Source organism: Bufo gargarizans, chromosome 2, assembly GCF_014858855.1.
Source record: "Bufo gargarizans isolate SCDJY-AF-19 chromosome 2, ASM1485885v1, whole genome shotgun sequence".
Taxonomy (NCBI): Eukaryota; Metazoa; Chordata; class Amphibia; order Anura; family Bufonidae; genus Bufo; species Bufo gargarizans.
Genome location: NC_058081.1, coordinates 345,343,363 through 345,363,230, shown reverse-complemented (window position 1 = coordinate 345,363,230; position 19,868 = coordinate 345,343,363). Strand labels below are relative to the sequence as shown.

The 19,868-nt window shown below is 37.8% G+C and overlaps 1 protein-coding gene across 50 annotated transcripts in view; it reads right to left on the bottom strand.

Annotated features, from left to right (window-relative positions):
• MYBPC1 (myosin binding protein C1) overlaps window positions 1-19,868 on the bottom strand; it is a 134,367-nt gene that overhangs the window by 51,586 nt on the left and 62,913 nt on the right. For 37 of the 50 annotated variants that reach the window (XM_044280691.1, XM_044280646.1, XM_044280647.1 and 34 more), the window contains 10 exons: window positions 18,946-18,978; window positions 15,741-15,830; window positions 14,612-14,760; window positions 10,470-10,587; window positions 8,866-8,917; window positions 7,338-7,394; window positions 4,039-4,202; window positions 2,528-2,660; window positions 2,044-2,168; window positions 658-763 (listed from right to left, as the gene is read on the bottom strand). In XM_044280691.1, coding sequence (XP_044136626.1) covers window positions 658-763; window positions 2,044-2,168; window positions 2,528-2,660; window positions 4,039-4,202; window positions 7,338-7,394; window positions 8,866-8,917; window positions 10,470-10,587; window positions 14,612-14,760; window positions 15,741-15,830; window positions 18,946-18,978 — 1,027 coding nt within the window. The remainder of the gene's footprint in view (window positions 1-657; window positions 764-2,043; window positions 2,169-2,527; window positions 2,661-4,038; window positions 4,203-7,337; window positions 7,395-8,865; window positions 8,918-10,469; window positions 10,588-14,611; window positions 14,761-15,740; window positions 15,831-18,945; window positions 18,979-19,868) is intronic. The other 13 variants (XM_044280668.1, XM_044280669.1, XM_044280670.1 and 10 more) reach the window with 1 other exon arrangement.

Below are 19,868 nucleotides of genomic sequence, written 5' to 3'. Positions count from 1 at the left end.
GTATTTTGTTAGCATAAATAGCAATTTCCCTCCTATCCCTCCTATAAAATGCAAGGATCCTCCATAGATACTAACACTGTAGTAAGAATCTCATTAATGACTCAACTGGAATTCTTTCCAAAATGTGACACCATTTTGCAGCATCTGTTTATAGATAGATCGCCCAAAATTAAATTAAACATGCATTAATAGCAACTTATATAATGATTAAAGGGGTTGTGCCACAAAATAGATTGTACATTTTTCAAACCAGCACCTGGATCTGAATATTTTTTTAATTACATGTAAAAAAAAAATTGTATAGCCACTGAGCTATTCAATAAAATGTATCTGTATAGCGCCATCTGCTGTTTGTTCTTTTACTTATTTCTTGTACGCCTCACTAAGGTGGTTGCACATTTAAATCTTCAACTGCCACCAGCCATATATTCTATTAGAAGCTGTGGCAGTTACAGGGAAAGAGCTACACCATAAAGGACACCCCCCTGAGCTGCCAGCCTGAAATAAATCTAGCAGATCATTTGGAGCAATGAATATGGAGATCTCTAGACAAATGTGAGCTACAGTGCTGGTTCTAGCTTTGTTAGAAAGACAAAGTCATATACTATGTGATATTGGATTTAATATGTTTACATCAATCACGGTATAACAATTTACCATTTCACATTTGCCTCTGCATCAGATACTTCACATTCCATTTCTACTCTTTCTCCACAGTACGTGCTAATATTTTCCAGTTCTTTTGTAACCAGGATGGGTGGCTCTGCCATAGAAACAAGATTTTATGTTAAAACTAGACATAACTTTTCTGTCTGTAGATATAAAGTTCTTGCTGTGGAGATACAGGTCCGGCAATGTAGGCAGGGGGAGGTCTGTCCGATAGGCCTCCAAAAGTGGACAACCCCATTAAAGAGTAGGTCCAGCTATACAATGTTGGGTTCATATACAGGGAAGTGCAAAGGAAGCATTTAGGTGATGTACAGATGTAGTCAGTGTTATGCCAGAATAGTCACTTTAACACGATTTGTTGCATTACTGCAATGTGATTTTGTTGCCTTAACATGTTAAGCAGTCAAGAACATGTTGGCCATATCTTTATTTTACTTATTTATTGCCTTTGCATGCTTTGCTTTCCATCGTGGGAACTTGGGAAACAACTGTTGTCTCTGTTTAGTCAGAACCCCCATATGTGTTGTTTTCAGGTGGAGATGTCTTGTGCATTGTGGAACAGATCACTTCTCTTTTTATCATTTGAAACCCTGAGATTGTGTTTTCTTCATCTAAAGTGCCATACCAAAAGGGGAAGGACCAAGCTATACCAGGCTCTCTGAGCCAGGAGGCAACACGGGTGGAGAACCAGTAGCTGAAGCTTAGGTATAACCTGTCTGGGCTCCCTCATTCCTTGAATTCCAGTTTAGCTAGAAAGCCTGGCTGAAAAGATGAATTAGCTCAAATAGTGATATAAGAAGGCCACCCTACTTATCAAGTGGTTTTTCCACCCCAAAGAAATCTCTGGGTGCCCACTGGGACATAAGGTAGCTCCATCACTTTTGTTCCCTTCTTCTGCTATGGAGAGCAAATCAGTACAGCAGTACATTTGGTAACATTTCATACAAAAGTCTTTCTTTTACAATGCACAGGGAATTTCATGCTATATTTATAGCGTGTTTTATCTCATTATTTAGATATTATAGTTAACTATATTATAATGAGTTGGTAACTTTGGAAATAAAATTAGCTTTCAACTTTATTAGGCTTTATTGATACCTGCTGTCACCCTCCTGTTTATATTGATAGCTACGATGCTGTTTCCTGCATCCCCATACCACAGATCCAAATGTCATAAGATGGACCCCACTATTCTTGCCGTGATGGCTACCTCAACCTTTATAAAAAAAAATTGGTCTGAATTCAGCTTTCATTTTCTAAACTATATGTTTTTTCAGGCAACACATTTTGATGAGGTCCAGTGAGGACCAATTTCATATAAATTTCACAAATGTTATATAAATTTATCCAATGAAACAACAGATCAAAACTTACCTCTGACAAACAGCTCAGTTGAGCACTTTTCGTCTCCAGCGCACACTTGATAAGCAGCATCATCAGCCAATGTGCAGTTATTGATAAATAATATCCTTTCATTTCCCTTGTGCTCAAATATGTATCTGAAATATACATTTTATGATCATCTCTATGTAATGATGAAATGCTCACTGTCACATATGAATGCAAATATCTAAGATATTTTTCCAGAGGTTAATGTAAATCAAATTCTTTTTTACAAGTCCTTGATGTTTATATTGATGGGGCATGGAATCCACTGCCCTATTATTAGTTTTGTATCAAAGACCTCCACAATAGTGACACATGCTGTATGACATGATCAAACTAATATGCCAATATGTAGGATGGCTAAATCAAATTTTATCCTGTTTTGTCAGGATCTGTCTGTGCATATCCAACATAACTGCAAAAAATAAGAGAATGTTTCTTTAAAATACTAAATTAAGAGTACTCTACTTACTTAGCACTTGGACGGATTTCTTGACCATTTTTATACCACTTGAGTTCAACTGTTGGATCAGCAAGTTCAACCACAAACCTCACTCGTCCTCCTTTGTCAATCTGATAAGCAGGGTCTAATTTCTTGGAAAATGCTTAAGACACAAAACAAATTATTTGGTTAGTGCACTCATACAAAATTATATTCTAAATAAACATGGAGGACATAAGGATTTAAGGGACAATAAGATGGACATGAGACTGATTTATCAATAGATATATAAAGTATATAGAGGATTAAGATGATAGATAGATAGATAGATAGATAGACATAAATATCACATGGATATAGATAGATGACAAATAGATAGACAGACATACAAATAGATATGGGATAGCTATCCAATAGATATCACATACATAGATAGAAATATAAAAAATAAAATAAAAATAGTCTTAAAATAGCAGCACAAAATAGAGGTGCAAGCCTCAGGGAACTTAACTCACGGGGCCCAAATTGAATAGATAATATTAAAAAGCCGCTGTAAAGGTCAGCTAAAACATTGCAATCATTTCAGGTGATTAAAAGAACTTTACATTTTATTTTTTGGAGAATGCTTCTTGGTTTCTAGATAGAGTAGATAGATAGATAGATAGATAGATAGATACGATATATAGATAGATAGAGTAGTAAAGTGTACGGTAAAGTCCTGGAAGGGGTGTAAATTCCACCCAGGTTCCTCAAGAGGGTGAGGTAAGTAAAATCCATAAAGATGGCGCTGGCTTCAGCTGTTGTTAAAGTTCAAGGGCTGTATTTTATTTGGACTGGGAAGGTAGGTTTGATAGTGGGACCTCCCCAGTCCACCCCCCTTCCAGGGCATGTTTTCCCTTAGCCTGAGGGATCCCCAGGTGAGTCCAGCTGGGATCGTTAGTGGGAAATAAAGCCCATTCCAGGCTGTCAGCCTGAGGACTTATGCCTGGAAAAGCCTAGGAAGCTGGCTGGCTTGTTAGCTATTGAAGCCTGATTTCCCGTGTGTGACCTGCGCTCAATAGGTGAGCTAGAGACAGCTTTTGTGTTAGATAGAGCCCAGACAGGCAGGAGTTTATTTTGTTTTGCTTATGTTTCGGTAATGCTGAAACCTCACCTCACCCAGTGAGTTATAACTGGGAAGGAATCACCTGTATTTGCTGAGGTGCCTAAAAATAAACCACAGTTTGGACATTAAATCCATTGTCTGAGAAGGAAATCTGTCATCGCCGCCCTGCTTGAAAGAGCAATCCCATACAATAGATAGATAGATAGATAGATATGAGATATATACATGATAGATAGACATGAGATAGATACAACATAGATAGATAGTCCTATGTGTAAAATTGCATTAAAACTGGTTAAAAAATGTTTTGCAAATTAATTTATTCTGTAATGAAAAAATGTTGTTCAAACCATTGTTCAGAAGTATGTGGCGCTATACATCTTACATAACTATTACATTATTATTCAATTATTCCTGTAAAAATGATGCAGATTACCTGCACTCTTCTTTTCTTCCCGGCGCATACGTTTCAGCCTCTTTAGCATGCCCCTTAGGTCAGTGATGCCATATTGAAATGCAATCTTCTCATACTCATTGGGACTTGCATTTTTCAGGATCTCCCAGACATCTATCTCTGGACCCTCTTCAGGTTTAACCTCTCTTTACATCGAGAACAAAAAAATGCATGCAGCATGTTGAGTAACATATCAGTTTTAAATAGGGGATCAGGAATTGTAAGGATAAGGTTTTCAAACTTGGGTTTGTTTAGTCCAGAAAAAAACTATTTAGGGGAGATTAATTACTATTTACAATGTACAGTGATCTTACTGAAGATCTTTTTATACCTAGGACTATAACCACATGGGGACATTTTCTAAGGATTCACCATCAACACAGAAGGCGATTCTTAACTGTGACGTCACTGAAACTATAGGACTCTTTGCCAAAGGAAGTTGTGAATGTGATGGTTCATTCATGGTACAAGTTCAAGTGGGGCCTGGATACCTTTCTTGAAAGTAAAAATATTGCAGGTTACGGGCACTTGATTTCTGGGGAAGGGACATTGATCCTGAATTTATTCGCATTGTCCTATTTGGAGTCGGGAAGGAATTTTTCTCCCCCAATATGGAACATTTGGAATCTGCCTCATTAGTGATTTTTTTTGCCATTCTCTAGATCAACACTGTTGGATTTTTTTGTTTGACTTGATAGTCCTGTGTCTGTTTTCAGCCCTATCACTTATCTAACTATATAATTATGGTTTATAGCCATGGCCCTGTCTTTCTGAGGAGACATGCTTATAAAAAATGCAGGAATATGACATCAGTTTTATATCTTGTAATCCAATTGGAAAAATCTATTGAAAAAAAAAGTCCATGTGTTTTATGTGTGAAATGAATATGCATACCAATGCATATCCCACATTGGTTAGCTGGCATAGGGAGTTGGTGTAGATTTCAGATATATTTTGTGCCAATTTCCTGGTGTAAATTTCTTTTCCACTCACTTTTTGGGAAAGCGGTGAAAGAGTGCAAACCCCTGAAAACTTGCAGATTTTGTGTGACCTTTTGACTCAAATTTTCTGGTGTACAGAGGTTGATAAATGTAGGTCACTGTTTCATGCCTAGTAAAGGGTCTGAGGAGACGCATGACGTATAGGTGTATGACTATTGTCTTTGCTCTTTCAGTCTCTGTGTCATACATTGCCCTCTCAGGCTACTTTCACATCTGCGTTTCTCTTTTCCGGCAGAAGATCTCAATACTGGAGAAAAACGCTTCCATTTTGTCCCCATTCGTTGTCAATGGGGACAAAACTGAACTGGAGGGAACGGAATGCTCCAAAATGCACTCTGTTCCATTTGGTTGCGTTTCCATACAGGACAGAATACCGCTGCAAGCAAGGATTCGGCATCAAATACATTGTAAGTCAATGGCCTTGATCCGTTTTCTCGGACACAATACAAAATGGGTCCAGCACCCACAATGGTTACAATGGTTTTATTGCTGCCTCCGTCATTGCTATTTTAAAGATAATACAAGTAGCCTTCGCACTTTCACTAGGCATTACTGTCACTTATTCCTTGAATGTCCCTTTGAATAGTTCAAAGTTCACAATGTATCGTGCTCTGATCCAGTGACTGAGCACATAAAGTGGCTCAGATACAACCATCATTTCACTTTCTTTATATTGGAAGAACATAATAATCGAGTCATTTAAAAGGTTTTTCAGAGATTTTAATACTGGTGACCTGTCCTCAGGATATTTGATCTGTGGGGATCAGACACGCGTGAAACTCGCTGATCAGCTGTTTTGAGAAGGCACCAGTGCTCGTATGAGCGCTGCTGCCTTTTCACAGCTCCCCAAGCACAGTGTTGTACACTGTATAGCAGCTGTGCCTGGTATCGCAGATCAGCCCCATTCACTTCTATGGGCCTGAGCTACTTTTAGGCCACGTGAACGATGAACATGGCGTCACTGGCATAGGCAAAGCAGAGAAAAGGCCACGGTTCTCACAAGAGTGCCAGTGGCTCCTCGAACAACTGATCAGTGGGGTCCCGGGTGTTGGACCCCCACCGATCAGATACTGATGACCTATCCAGAAATCTCTGAAAACTCCTTTAATAAGGTGATGCAGCTAATACATTGATGACATTTCTAATTATACTTCACTAGCACAAGCACTCATCTAAATGGTTGCTCTTCATTTGTGACCAATATTTTTTACATCATGTTAGTAAAAAAAACCTTATAAGAAAATTCCAAGTTTGTGGTTGTGGTATGCTTTTATATTTTTTACTTAGTAAAGTAGCATAAAAGATACAAATTGTCATCCAATATGACTATACAACAATCATTTAATGAATATGAAAAAAAATCCATATACTACTACTCCCATTGTAAATGATTGTTGCCTGCATGCCATCATTTTAACTGCAGGACTAAATACTGGTAGATGTATATAGATTTGTATGTAGACAGATATACACAACATATATACATTTTAATGTAAGTTCTTTTGTATAGGTTAACATGAATTTTAGTATTTGAGACCCCCATGGGTGTACAGTAATCGTAAAGTATTTGGTTGTCAGCATAAGGCCTCATGCACATGGCAGAGCTAATTAATGGAGCCTGTAGGAAAGCATATACCTGGTGCTGCTGTATGGTGCCTCTGTAGAGCACCATATTATAGAGGTATTTTCCACTAGTGGAAAGAGAAGAATAGCTCCATAATATGGTACAATATATTTTCTGTTAGATTCATGCAGAATTATCTGCATGAATCTGCAGGCTTAGGGATTCATGTGCATGGCAGAGAAAATTCAAGCATGTCTTTCCACTGTAGAACGGCAAGCACTCCATATACTGCCATATAGTGCATCCATAAAACATCATATTATGGAGATAATACCTCTGCATGCAGGCAGAGATACAATAGAGCTCCATAGACTTCCATGGCTGTTGTTTTACACCTCTCTACAGTTCAGAGGTTGCATAGAGATGTGATACAACAATTCTTGACCTTCTAGCTTTTGATAGAGCATCAGTTATGCTACTTACTAACAGTAAAGAACCACATGCACAAACACCCACATGCACATGCATTAGTATACAGAAATTGTGGCATCATGAAATCATGGAGTTTCATGCATTTTACATGTATGTGAGGAACTTATAGTGAAAATGTGATATTATATCTAGTTAAATTTCAGAAAGGGAATAAGAAAAGGGATAACTGCTTTGTAATCGTTGGTAATAGCTGTCGCTGTGCACTGCATCACTTCATTCCTCACCTACGTTTCAGGAGACCACTAAAGTCAAGTTCTCCTGCATCTTCTTGTCCTTCACCGCTGTCATTAATATAAAGATGTCAATTATGGAACATTCACAACACTCATCAAGAACATATCATCACACAGAGATGTCAACATAAAAGTGATAAGGGAGTCGCATCTCTGTTGCTTGTGAAAAGTTAGCACAATATGGCTTATTACGCATACTAGTGCAAGCAGAAACCATGTTTTAACCTGTAGCAAATAGTCAGATATTAACTTCCGAGATGGAGGTAATCAGGGGTGCACCTATCCTTTATGCTGCCTGAAGCAAAAACTGAAATGGTGCCCTCCCTCCCTGATGCCAATTTCTTAAACCCCTTCCCTTCAGCCCATGGCCCTTTGTCTGCCCCAGCTCTTGCCCCTTACCTGGTGCTACCTGAGGTGATCCCCTCATTGGTGGTGCACCCCTGGAGGTAATATGTAATATCTGGCTCAGTTGCAAAACATGTTTTCTGTTTGCTCCACATAAATAAGCTCTACTATATTGCGGCATCTCGAGATACTATCACAAGACTATTTTTTACATGACATAGTTTTTGTATGCAGAAAAGCTTGTTCACGATGTGTGTGACAAACACAAACTTAGGTAAAAAAAGTCATTGACGACAATGAAAAAATGAGCAACAGTTCATTGGTGCAGCAAGCTACTAAAGAAGATTGTAAGGAACATACTGTCATTCTCATTTGATACAAATTGGAACATCATCTGGGGAAAAACGGGCAAAATAGGAAAATACATGTTTCTAGGAATTCTACTTTTGAAATGTGAAGTAAAATGTAATGTGTGTGCCCATTTCTCCTGGGTAAATTAAGAAAAAAAATTCTCCAGATTTGCCTTCAACGCACCTCTTGTTTTGGGCAACCAGGTAGAACCCATGAAAATTGGTTCCTGCCTAATGCAAGGTAGGATAATAAAGTATGGAAGATGGGAATATGGGTGAAAGGTTGCTTTTCATGTTTTGCATAGGTTTGTTTCTGATGACTTTCCCTGCTTAATTATTCATTTATGTATTAATTTTCTAGGTTTAAGGCTGGGGATAACTGGCAAGTTTGGCCATGACCATCATTGCATGACCAAAGATCGCTAGCTCTACCTGTATCATAAGCAATCTAAGTGTATGGGGTCACGTCGTGATGCTGCAATCTGACAGTTGCAAAAAAATCCAGCATGGTCAAATTTATTTTGTGATTCTTGGCCTGATGCAACTTTGGGGTCACAATGTGATACCTTTCACTTACATTACTTGCAATATAGGCATGGCTTTACAGCGGTGCTTGTCATGGTCAAAGTGGCTGCATAGCCCCAGCCTAATGGCTTCTGGTCAAGGTTTTCCAATTATGGAAATAACATCTTCTGAGCAGTTGTGTTCAGCAATTGAATGTATTTGGAAAAGCAGAGGGTCCCATTACCAATAATTTCAATTCCTTCTAGTCTGACATGGCATTTTTTATGTAACAGGCATAAAAGTCCAGTGCAATAATTTACCTTCTTTTGAAAGCAGATCGGATGTCTAGAGCTTGGGATGCGTCAGAAGAGGCTATATCGGGGGGAAAAGGACATTATATATATATATCTTCAAATAGCTGTATACAATATAAGAATGAGGGAGCATGACTGTTGGCTGAAACTATTCTCTTGGAACTCAAAAATTGTAGCTATTAGATTAATACTACAATACTACAATACAGATTAATTATTCCTCCCTGTAAGCTGGCTGCATTTGAAATATCCATCAGAGTTATGTGTCAGGAGGATATCCTGTGGTAAAGATCAAAAAGATGGCACTCTATGGGATTTCCTCACAGCATTTTATTTATTAGGCTTCACTATTCCATACAGCAGTACATGGCATGCCAATGTATACCAGTCATATTGAGACCAAAGGGACACTCTTTTGGCCTGAGTGAGGGAAGCCTATGAATATGCATGGCACAAACAGCATTGTGAAAAACAGCTTTAGTCAGCCTATTGGGCAATTAGGACCAAAATATTTTTGTGGCAGAAGATAACGGTATTTTGTTAAGGACCCTTTCACACAAAGCTTATTAGCTTTATCAGAAGAAAATATTTAGGTCCCAAACAGAATTTCCAAAAAAATAACATGATTTTGTTATACTGCAGGTTTCTATTGGCCAAACGTGTGAAAAGAGGACCCTTCAGACATTTTTTCACAGGTACCATAAACACTTGAATACTTTCTTGTCCAAAAAACCTCTTCAGGTTCATATACATCTTAATATGACAAAAATAACTTTTCTTGCTGTATGTTTTTTTGGAAACAATTCTGCATAAACAATTAATTATATTTATTACAAATCTTTAACATCTATCACATATTCAGAAAGCTCAACATAAAAATTCTAATATTAGATAAAATAATGAGAATAATATTTGAAGTCAGTTTTGCTTGAATATGTTAGTACTTTGGACAAAATTTATCAAACAGCACACGTTGTTAGATATAAACTTTAAACCTTTAACACTTTTGTATAGAAATACTACTTTATTACAGTTTTATTACACCCCAAATACTAGAGTGAGTTTGTGACCTTTTCTGCTTTTTTTTTTTAAGTTGTGATAAATCTGGAGTGAACACATTAACATAGCTAACCATACCCACTTCCCCACTCACTTTTCTAAAAATGGTGTGAGTGGTGTAAAATGCAAAAATTAGCTAAATTCCTATTTTCCAACTTTTTGAAGCAAGAATTCTGGAGTGCTGGATGTGATAAATTCCCCCAATGAGTCTGGTTGGGTTTGCCTTAAGTGTTGGCTATTTTAACTTACCTTTACTTTTATAATGGTCGAAGGATCCAATATATGAGTGTATCATTGCACAGTTTGCAGTTGGATCCAAAAGTAAAAATTTGCTTTCTCTTTAAAAAAAAACTCCACATCAAATGGATACCAATTGTGATTCAAAAACATTTGATCAATCCAGAAAATAATATAGAGTTTGAGAAAGGCTGTAACTCTTCTTTGTGATGTATGTGTTCTTTTTGTTTCGTATACTTACTGATCTTATTGACAAATGACAATGTCATGCGAACCTACCCTTAAATACACACCTTAGAAGTGCTTGTACTTACCAATGACTTCAAGATCAAATGAGCAACTGTCAAATTTATCTTTGTAGGTCACTTCACATCTGTAGTTCCCAGCGTAGTTCTCTTTTGCTTTTATGATTTGCATTTCAAATGTATATGTCTGAAAAAAAAAAAGTTTACTGTTTCATTACTTGAGATTATGGTAAGGCATATTTGAATGAAAATGATTTTCCTAAGCAATCGCTCTGTTTCTTTAAGATGTGAAAATAGACAGGTGTATCCTGGAACAACTAGAGTTCCATTGTAGTGATCACGTTCACTTTGAAGCAAATTGAAAACAGACTGTCAATGATTTCCATCAGTTTTCACAACTCTTCTACCTTTTACAACTGCTTATTGGCATCTTTTCATTACAGTCAATATCCAATCATATATTGAAAAACATTGTGTGGTGTGGAATGTGTCCAGTTTTTGTTTTTAGATATCTGTGACTCAAAAGTATAAAAATGTATATTTATTCATATATGTCAGAAGAAAGCAGCACAGCTCCACGTTAGTGGGTGCTATCGCTCCAGGATCCAAGGCCAACGTCCTACTAACAATACCCCCCAAAATTGGGAAAAGGCTGAAATGTTTCATGGGTGAATAAAGGAAACTTCATATTTTTTACCATGGAATTTAGAGTGCTGCCTCATTTTTTTTTAAATATATTTATTCATAAAGTATTGATAATGTAGTATTGAAAAATAACATTAGGAAGGAGGGGACTTCAGGATTTCATTAAAGTTGGCTTGAATGAAATCTGCCACCAGACACAGCAGAGCTCAGGAAGTGGTGATTTGGTACATAGAAGATATGAGGAAGCAATGGTCTGACACATAAGTCTGTGTTCACATTTTTGTCCCACATTCAATGTATATACATGACATACACATTAAATGGAAGCCTCAGGCAGATGCCATACAGTTTCTTGTTAAATGTAGGAGAAAAACATGATGTGAATACAAACTCAGAGAGCTGCAGTAGAAGTGGTCTGGTATACAGTAGATGGTGTGTGGAAGGACTGGTCAAAGGGAAAGGAATGGACACCAGAAGAGCATGCAACCTTTGCCATATGAGGGGATGCAAGGAAATTAAAGGAATGGGCTGCTTTATGCTTATAGGGGACATTTATCAAGGCAGGTACATCAGTTTTAGTTTTAAGTTGCAACTCATGATGATTGGTCAAATTTGGTCAATTTTTGCAACATTTGAAGTTGCTCAGCACTCTTCAAAGTGGTCTATGTTTAAGAGATAAAAATTGGATTAGACCTGGATTTTATGGCTCATTTACTACGTGCAACCTCGTGTAGGTTGCAACAAAAGTTGCAACCTACGCTAGGCAACACCCTGCTGTACTTTTACACCTAAAGGTGTAAACAACATTGCACGCATGTCACGTATATTAGTAAGGTGCACCCGTTCATAAAATTGGTGCAAGCACACAAAGCAAAGCCAGACCTAAAACTGACTCAAAAATAACCTTAAATGATAAATGACACCCTAATCTTCAAAAATGTGTAGGAAAGGGAAATAGAGGCAACTCACTAACATATACTCATTAGAAGTAATGTACTATTTATCACTCCTGATAATGTGAATCTCTAATTGGCAAAGTCTTCTCCTGACAGTATGCGACTCTTGTCCAAGCAATGTCCACAGGTGGCGGGTCATATATAACAGGTTCATCAGCAACATCCATTGTATCCAAATACACTGATCATGTGCTAGCTTCCTGGATGTCTTCCTGGATGCCGGCGCATGCGCACTTTGCTCAACAAAGCCGCTGCCAGGAGTCCGCGGCGCATCAGGCTGAGCCTAGTGCGCAGGCGCCGGATCTGGCAGAGGGACGGGTGGATTGAGGAGGCGGCGCTGAGGTGAGGAAGGCGGCGCTGGGCACCAGACGGCAAGGGGTCCAGACGGGCACCATGGATTAACGTAAAACCCCTTGGGCACCTTAGGTAGGTGAGTGACAGCTTATAAAAACCTGTTTTTGGGGCTAATAGAGCCACAAGCAGGTTTAATAAGGGCAGTTTAGGATTCATGTTATTAGCACCGACATGGCCATATGTTTAGCTTATAGGGCACAAATCTGATGACAGAATCCCTTTAAAGTATTTTGTCATCTTACTACCAAGTCAGGTTACTAGCACATTCACTGTGTGTTTCAAAGAAGGCTGCTAATATGTGTGTTGAATGACCCTCTGTCATCACCATTTTTTGGAAGTGTGCTATTGTGGGGACAAGACTTAGCTAATCAGGATGAGTGGTTTAACATGATCAGGGTGAGTGATGAAGCATTGCGACACTTGTAATGTGTACATATTAGTAAATTGCCTATATAACCTTTCCCACATATTTGTAAAGATTATACGTAATGTGGTCAACCCATTTAAGGCTGCATTATTTTTCAAAGGTATAGTAATCTTTGGATAATTCCATTAAACCCTCAGTGATCAACCTGTTTTGGGCCTTAATGATCAAATAATTTTTACTTTCATTTTTTCACAATCGCTTTTCAAGACCTATAACTTTTTTACTTTTCTGTCAATATAGCCGTGTGAGGGCTTGTTTTTTGTGGGACATTTCGGGGTAGCCATAACTTACTGATTAACTTTTATTAACAATTTCTTGGAGGGGAAAAGGAAAAACAGCAATACCACCATTTGAGTTTTTACCATATAAATTTTGCAGCGTTCATTTTGTCGGCATAAATAATATTATAAGGCTATTTTCACACTAGTGTTAGACATCTCTGGCAGGCTGGTGGAGATCTGTCTGCAACCTGGCAAACATGCCGAGAATAGGCCAGACAAAAAATGCTGTGCTCAGCAGTATTCATCTGGCCGATTCTTGGCATATTTGCTGGGTTGTGGCCGGATCTCCACCGGTCCCCATTATAGTCAATGGGGCTGGACAGCGATGCAGTAGCTTCCGGCAACGGCGGAATACAGAGGGATCCTCGGGACAGCCTGCCAGATTGAAAATCGCTGGTGTGAAACTAGCCTAACTTTGTTCTCTGGGCCAGTACAAATACAGTGATACCTAATACATATAGGGGGTCATTAATTAAATCAGATACGTCAGTTTTGTGTTGCAAGAAAGTTGCAAGTCGTAGTTGCCATGGAAATGTCGCATTTGTGTCATTTCTATTACAACTGCAACATTTTTGCGACATTTTCTGATCCTCTCCCCTTTTCACAGAGTTCTATGTTTAAGAGCTAAAAGTGGGATTAGACTTGGTGTATGGCTCATTTATTGTCTGCAACACTTAAAATGTCGCAGAAAAGTTGTAAAATGTCACATTCTAGGGCAGGCAGCCCTCTGGTGCATTTTTTAAGCATATAAGTCATATAACACAGTGCCTTGCACCAAATACATGAAAACTGTGTGCTATTTCATAAATTTTCTGTAACCACACAATGTTAACCAGACTTAAAAGTGACATGAAAATGATCTCAAATGATAAATTTCCCCGATAGTTTTTATTTATTTTTTTCATTTTACTACTTTTGCACAATAAAGCCCTTTTTTTTTTTTAAAGAAAAAAAAAAGAAAATGTTTTTGAGTGACATTCTAAGACATAACTTTTCTTACTTTTCTTTCTACAGAGTTTCATTTTTGTGGGACCTGTACTTTTTTTAGGTATCTTTCTGGGGTATATAACACTTTTTGACAATTGTGATAATTGTGTAGTTCGGGTCATTACGGACGCCGCAATGCCAAATATGTGAGAGGAATGGATTTTATTTTAGCAATTTTTATCTAATGGAAAAAGGTGTAATTTTTTTAACTTGGAATTTTTTTATTCAATAAAACTTTTTAAACTTTTTTTTATGCAATGCAATGTATTATTCTGTCAGTTCTATGCTGACATCCACCAGCAGGCTGTGCCAGAGAGGCACAACCTGCTACGAATACTCTGAATACTCTGACCTTCATTAGGTTCTGGCCGGCCATACCAAGACATCAACACTTCATGATTATAAATTAACTAGCAAATTCGTCTATGAACTAGTTATAAAATCCTATTATTTACAGTAAGTATAATCAAGCCTTTGCTTTATTGCACATACAACTTTTATTGTCAAATTTAGCATGCCAAATATTAGTCTCTTATTACTGGAAATACATAACATCAATACCTTGTTAATACGATCAAAGGTGTCTTTCAGCTGAAGATGTTTTCCAGCTTTGCTTGCCAAGTCCATCCATTTTCCTTTTAACCATTTTACAACTGGTCTACGCAGAAGATCCTTTGCCTCCACTTTTGCAACAAACTTTATATCACCTCCTTCATTAAAATGTACAACATGCAATAGTTTACATACATGTATTGCTTATGACTGTTCTTTATGCAGTTGTTTTGTTTTCAAGCTTTACAGAAGATAGAAAAGTTTATGCGAAGATAATATTAGCTAAAATGTAAAAAATACTAATTTTTACTATATTTTCTTTATAAGCCTAAAAATTCGAAACCCCCCTTCCCACCATAAAGTATGTGTACAACATTTTTTAATAAAACAAAACCTGAATTATTGACTACTACTGTAATAACCTCCTTGGTGACTTAACCGCAAACAGACTTTCAACCCTCCAATTCATCCTCATTACTGCTGCCCAAGTGATCCAGATCCCTACTCTTTCTGCCAGCCCCTAAAACGGTTACTGATCACTCTGTGAATACAATTAAAAAAATCTCACAATATAAAACACTTTATAACTTGGCCCCTCTCCCCATAAAGACAAATTAGAAAATTGACAGGTATGTGACAGAAATATTATTTAATAGAAATATAACTTAAAGGGGATCTGTCATCAGCGACCTTCCTATCAAACTGTCTGCATAGACGCAGCATTTCTTTTGTTCATCCGAGGCTCCATTCCTGAATTAATACTTTTTCTTAATATGCAAATTAGGTGCAATCAAGACATCACCATTGCCTGGCCCTGTCAATCAAAGTAGCGAGGGAGGGGCTGGACACAGAAAGGAGCGGAGCTTGGGTGTACCAAGAGCAATGGAGATACCCTCATTGCACCAAAGGCCTAATTTGCATATGTAGAAAAAGTATCAGTAACTCGGGAACTGAGCCTCGGATCAACAAAAGAAAGACAGCGTTTTAATCTGGGAACCAAAACTATGTGTCTAATTATTACATTGGATCTAAAAATTACAGTGTTAGGAAATAAATATCTATAGTCTGAAATTGTGATTTTTGTTTTTTTAAATGTATAAAGCTAATATTAAAAGTCATGTATGAGTTAAGTACTTACCCACACTTACAGTTCCACTATTAGGCTTCTCAATAAATAAAGTATCCTGCTTGTTTGCATCATCTGGTTGTCCTTCTCCATGAGACCAAGCTATGCAAAATTGACAAAATTATGTTATTAAGGTAACTATAAGGCCTGTACAGTTTTTGACCAACTTCCAGTCTTATCACCGTCGTTCAAAGTCATAACTGAGAATAGTGAAGGAAAAAGAGGATTCAAAAGAAAATTAACTTCAGGATTAATTTTTCTATGTACAATTCTGGAAAGAAATATCTGCAGAAGGAAAGAAAAGTGTTATATGCTAGTTTTTTTTCTTATAAGACGGGGCTGATGCAGTTTTCCTGGTAATGAAGACCTAAGAAAGTAAATATACTGGTTGGAGTGTGAACATTAGTATGGTTTTGAATTATGGGGGCATTTATCATTTTCCTGTAGTCTACCCATCTACGGGTCTGCAATATGCAGGCACCAGCAGTGTGCACCCCGCATTTGAATGGGTCCGCAATCTGGAAGGTTAGTGCTGGACGGAGGCATGGAATCCCATGGAAGCACTACAGATTGCTTCCGTGGGGTTTCTCTCCGTGCCTCCGCACCGCAAAAAAATACATGTTTTATTTTTTTGTGGTGCAGACAGATCACGGACCCATTCAAGTTGAATGGATCTGGATCCGTAGTGGCAGCCGCACGGGTGGTGCCTGTGCATTGGGGACCACAAATGCATGGAGCGGCCAAACAACGGCCGTGTGAATGAGCCCTGAAATAGTTGTAAATAGGATTTTTTTTGCAGGTTTTTTATTTTATTTCACCTGACAAAGCTAGATTTCCTAGTTTAAGAATTTAAAATGAACAAAACAGACAGTTATATTTGCTAATATTCATTTTAGTTGTAGGTTATGTACTAACAGATAGAAATGCAGAAAACTAGAATTAAAAAGGGTGTTGCTAAAAGCTGACAAAGAGCTGATTGTATGACTCCCATAGATGACCAGTAATCTGTGGGGAAGCCCAGAGCAACTATTCAGATTCTCGGTGGTGTCCTAAATAAAGCAGCACATAGTTCCTATACAATCAATGAACTACCATAGGTATAATGCAGACTTACTATTAGAAATGTACCATCATTGTGGCTGAGATAGAGTCAGAATTCCTTATAGGGGTTCTCCGGGAATTAAGAAAATGGAAATGCTTAAATATTACTTTATTATAAATATATTCCAAAATACCTATCATTAGTTATAATGGCTTGTTTTGTCTTGGAAGAAATCATATAGGAAAATGAAATGGCCGCCATCCTATTAGTACACACAAAAGCTGTCCTAAGGAGGGAAAGTTACTTCAGCACACTGAGCCAAAGATTTGCCTCATCCTCCTCTCTGCTCTACTTTTCAGGGATTATGATCCTGAATAGAGATGATAAGGTCTTCAGCTGAATCTGAAGGAATGGAGTCCATGAGGAGACATGAAGTAGAGAGAGGAGGTGGGGTGAGGCTGATGAGCATCAGCAGTTGTATGCAGTTTCCGTTATCACAGCCCCACATTACCACTGTCTGTCCTGTCCATCCTCTTTGTACTTCATGTCTCCTCATGAACTCCATTCCCACAGAGATTGAGCTGAAGTTCATAATCCCTGACAAGTAGAAGAGGATGAGGATTTTTTTTTACCTCAGTGTTGTGCAGTAACTTATCCTGCTGTGTGATTAGGACAGGTTTTGTGTGTACTAATAGGACGGCAGCCATTTTATTTCCCCTGATGATTACTTCCCAGACAATACAAGCCAATATAACCGATGAAAGGTATTTGGGAATATATTTACAATAAAGTAATATTTAAGTATTTTCATTTTCTTAATTTCTGGAGAACCCCTTTAACAAATATTATGGGTTTTAGGCACTTTTCGGCAAGGGAATATAGCTTAGCTGAATGTAGGTGTGTTTTAGTGGGAAAGGGCATGGATTAAGATGTGACATAGTGCACCAAAATTGTGCCAGAATTCTGGATCAAAAGTGTGGTGCAAAGTAAACCAACTAATAGGTTGTGTCTACTTAGTCTACACATGCTACAGGTGCATCACATTTGTCATTCAGTGATAAATCTGGCAGATCTTTAGACTACCTAGGCTAAGTTTTCACTTTCTAATTAGTAAAGCTGCCCCCATGTTTGTAGCTGCTGTCCCTTCTATCAGATGAAGGTCCTGGAGAGGGGACTCCAAATTAACTCAGAATTTTATAATTAGGTATTTGAAAATTTGAAAACCCCTTTAACCCATTCCCGTATATATATGATGTATGTAAGGTTTTCTACCGAGCAGGCGCCACAGCCAACAGACACCCTGAGGCAAAGTCTGTGATTGTCAATAACGCCTATAACAGACTTTTATCCCCTCAGATGCCAATGCCAGTTGTGACCATGGCATCTGACAAGTCCTTCTCTGGGAGCAAATGGCTGCCCTGTGCTGAGACCCAGGAACATAGTGAATCTTCCATAGGCTGCAAAGGTAAATAATTTTTTTGTCACTTCACCTCCCCAATTTTTTTAATAAAAGGTGATCAAAAAATAATACACATTGCAAAATGTTCTCAATACAAACTAGAGATTGCCCCCACAAAAAATGAGCCCCCACACAGCTCTGCAGACGTAACTATATATATAAAAAATGAGGGTCAGAATATTGTGATGCAAAGAAAGAAAAATTTCAAAGCTTTTTTTTAAGTGTTAGAACAGAAGAAAAAGTATATACCGTAAACGTAGCATCACTGTAATTGTATTGACCCAGAGAATGAAGGTAACAGGTCAGTTTTACCGCATAAGGAACTGTGTATAAACGAGAACCCTAAAACTATGGTGGAATTGTGTTTGGATAGTTTTCCATCTTCCCACTACTTGTTATCCAATATAAAATGGTCCCATTAGAAAGTTCAACATAACCTGCAAAAAAAACAAGCCCTCCTATAGCTATGTGAGCTGAAAAATAACGAGGAAGAAGGGAGTGCAAAATGAAAATGCAAAAACTGAGAATTGCTGCAGCAGGAAGGGGTTAATATATTCTAAACTCACCCATGTAAAATTGTACACAATTATTTATGTACTGCTACCCTGTAGCTCCTATAGTTTTGTGATCCAGGGTTATTTAGCTATTATTAGCTATATTTTGATGGCTTGTGGAGTATTCGTTTTATTTGGTGTGAAGATACCATGGTGACTTACCAGCGCCTTTTCTGTCCGAAGAACGTGAATCATCTGGAAGAAACATGGGGTAGTGATAAAAGTATGAATAATATGAAGCCACAGAAATTGTATAAAGCATTTGTATCTGTTACAGTTGCTATTTTTCGTCCCAGTACTGTACTTTAAGCTGTGATCATTTGATCACTAATATAATACTTTGGAATACAAAGGGGGGAATTTATCATTCCCCTTATGTTTTCTGGTGTTAAAAAGTCTCAAAACCCGGTTCTGTGACTTTTTAAATGCCATTGGGACTTTTATAGTCACAACCGACATTTTAGGCCGCCCTAACCAGGTTTCCAAAAAGGGTGTGTGCCAAGGGTAGGGTGTGGGTGGTACCATTGGCCCTGGAACATTTATCAACATTTACTCCCAAAAATTGTGGAAATAATGTCAGCTGCAAGCTGCTGGAGGAGACATTTCATTTATGAAGAAGCATGCGCCGGTAGCACACACCTGTCTTGATAAATCAGGGCCTTAGTATCCCTAAGTGTTATTGCCTATCAGTGTCAGGGTTCATCCACATATAACAAAATTTCAGCGGATTTCCCATTCAGATTTTTGGATGGAAAATCTGTACAGATTCGAATATCACTAAAATGAATGAGATTTTCAGAAATTTGCTTTGGCTTTGCCATTTTATATTCCAGATTTGGTGCAGAAGAAATCTACAAAAATGTTTTACATGTGGACAGACTGTACCTTTAAACATTCTCTTAGGCCATACCTCTGACACAGCCTAAGTGTACTGATCTGAAAAAAGTAAGGCTGACGTTAGTGTTGAGTTAATTGAAATATTTGAAGTTGACTTTCAATTTGAATTTCTGAAAAAATTTGATTCAACGCAAAGCCAAATATCCTTGTGCTTTGTGGTAATTAATACATTTTCCCTGAAATGGTAA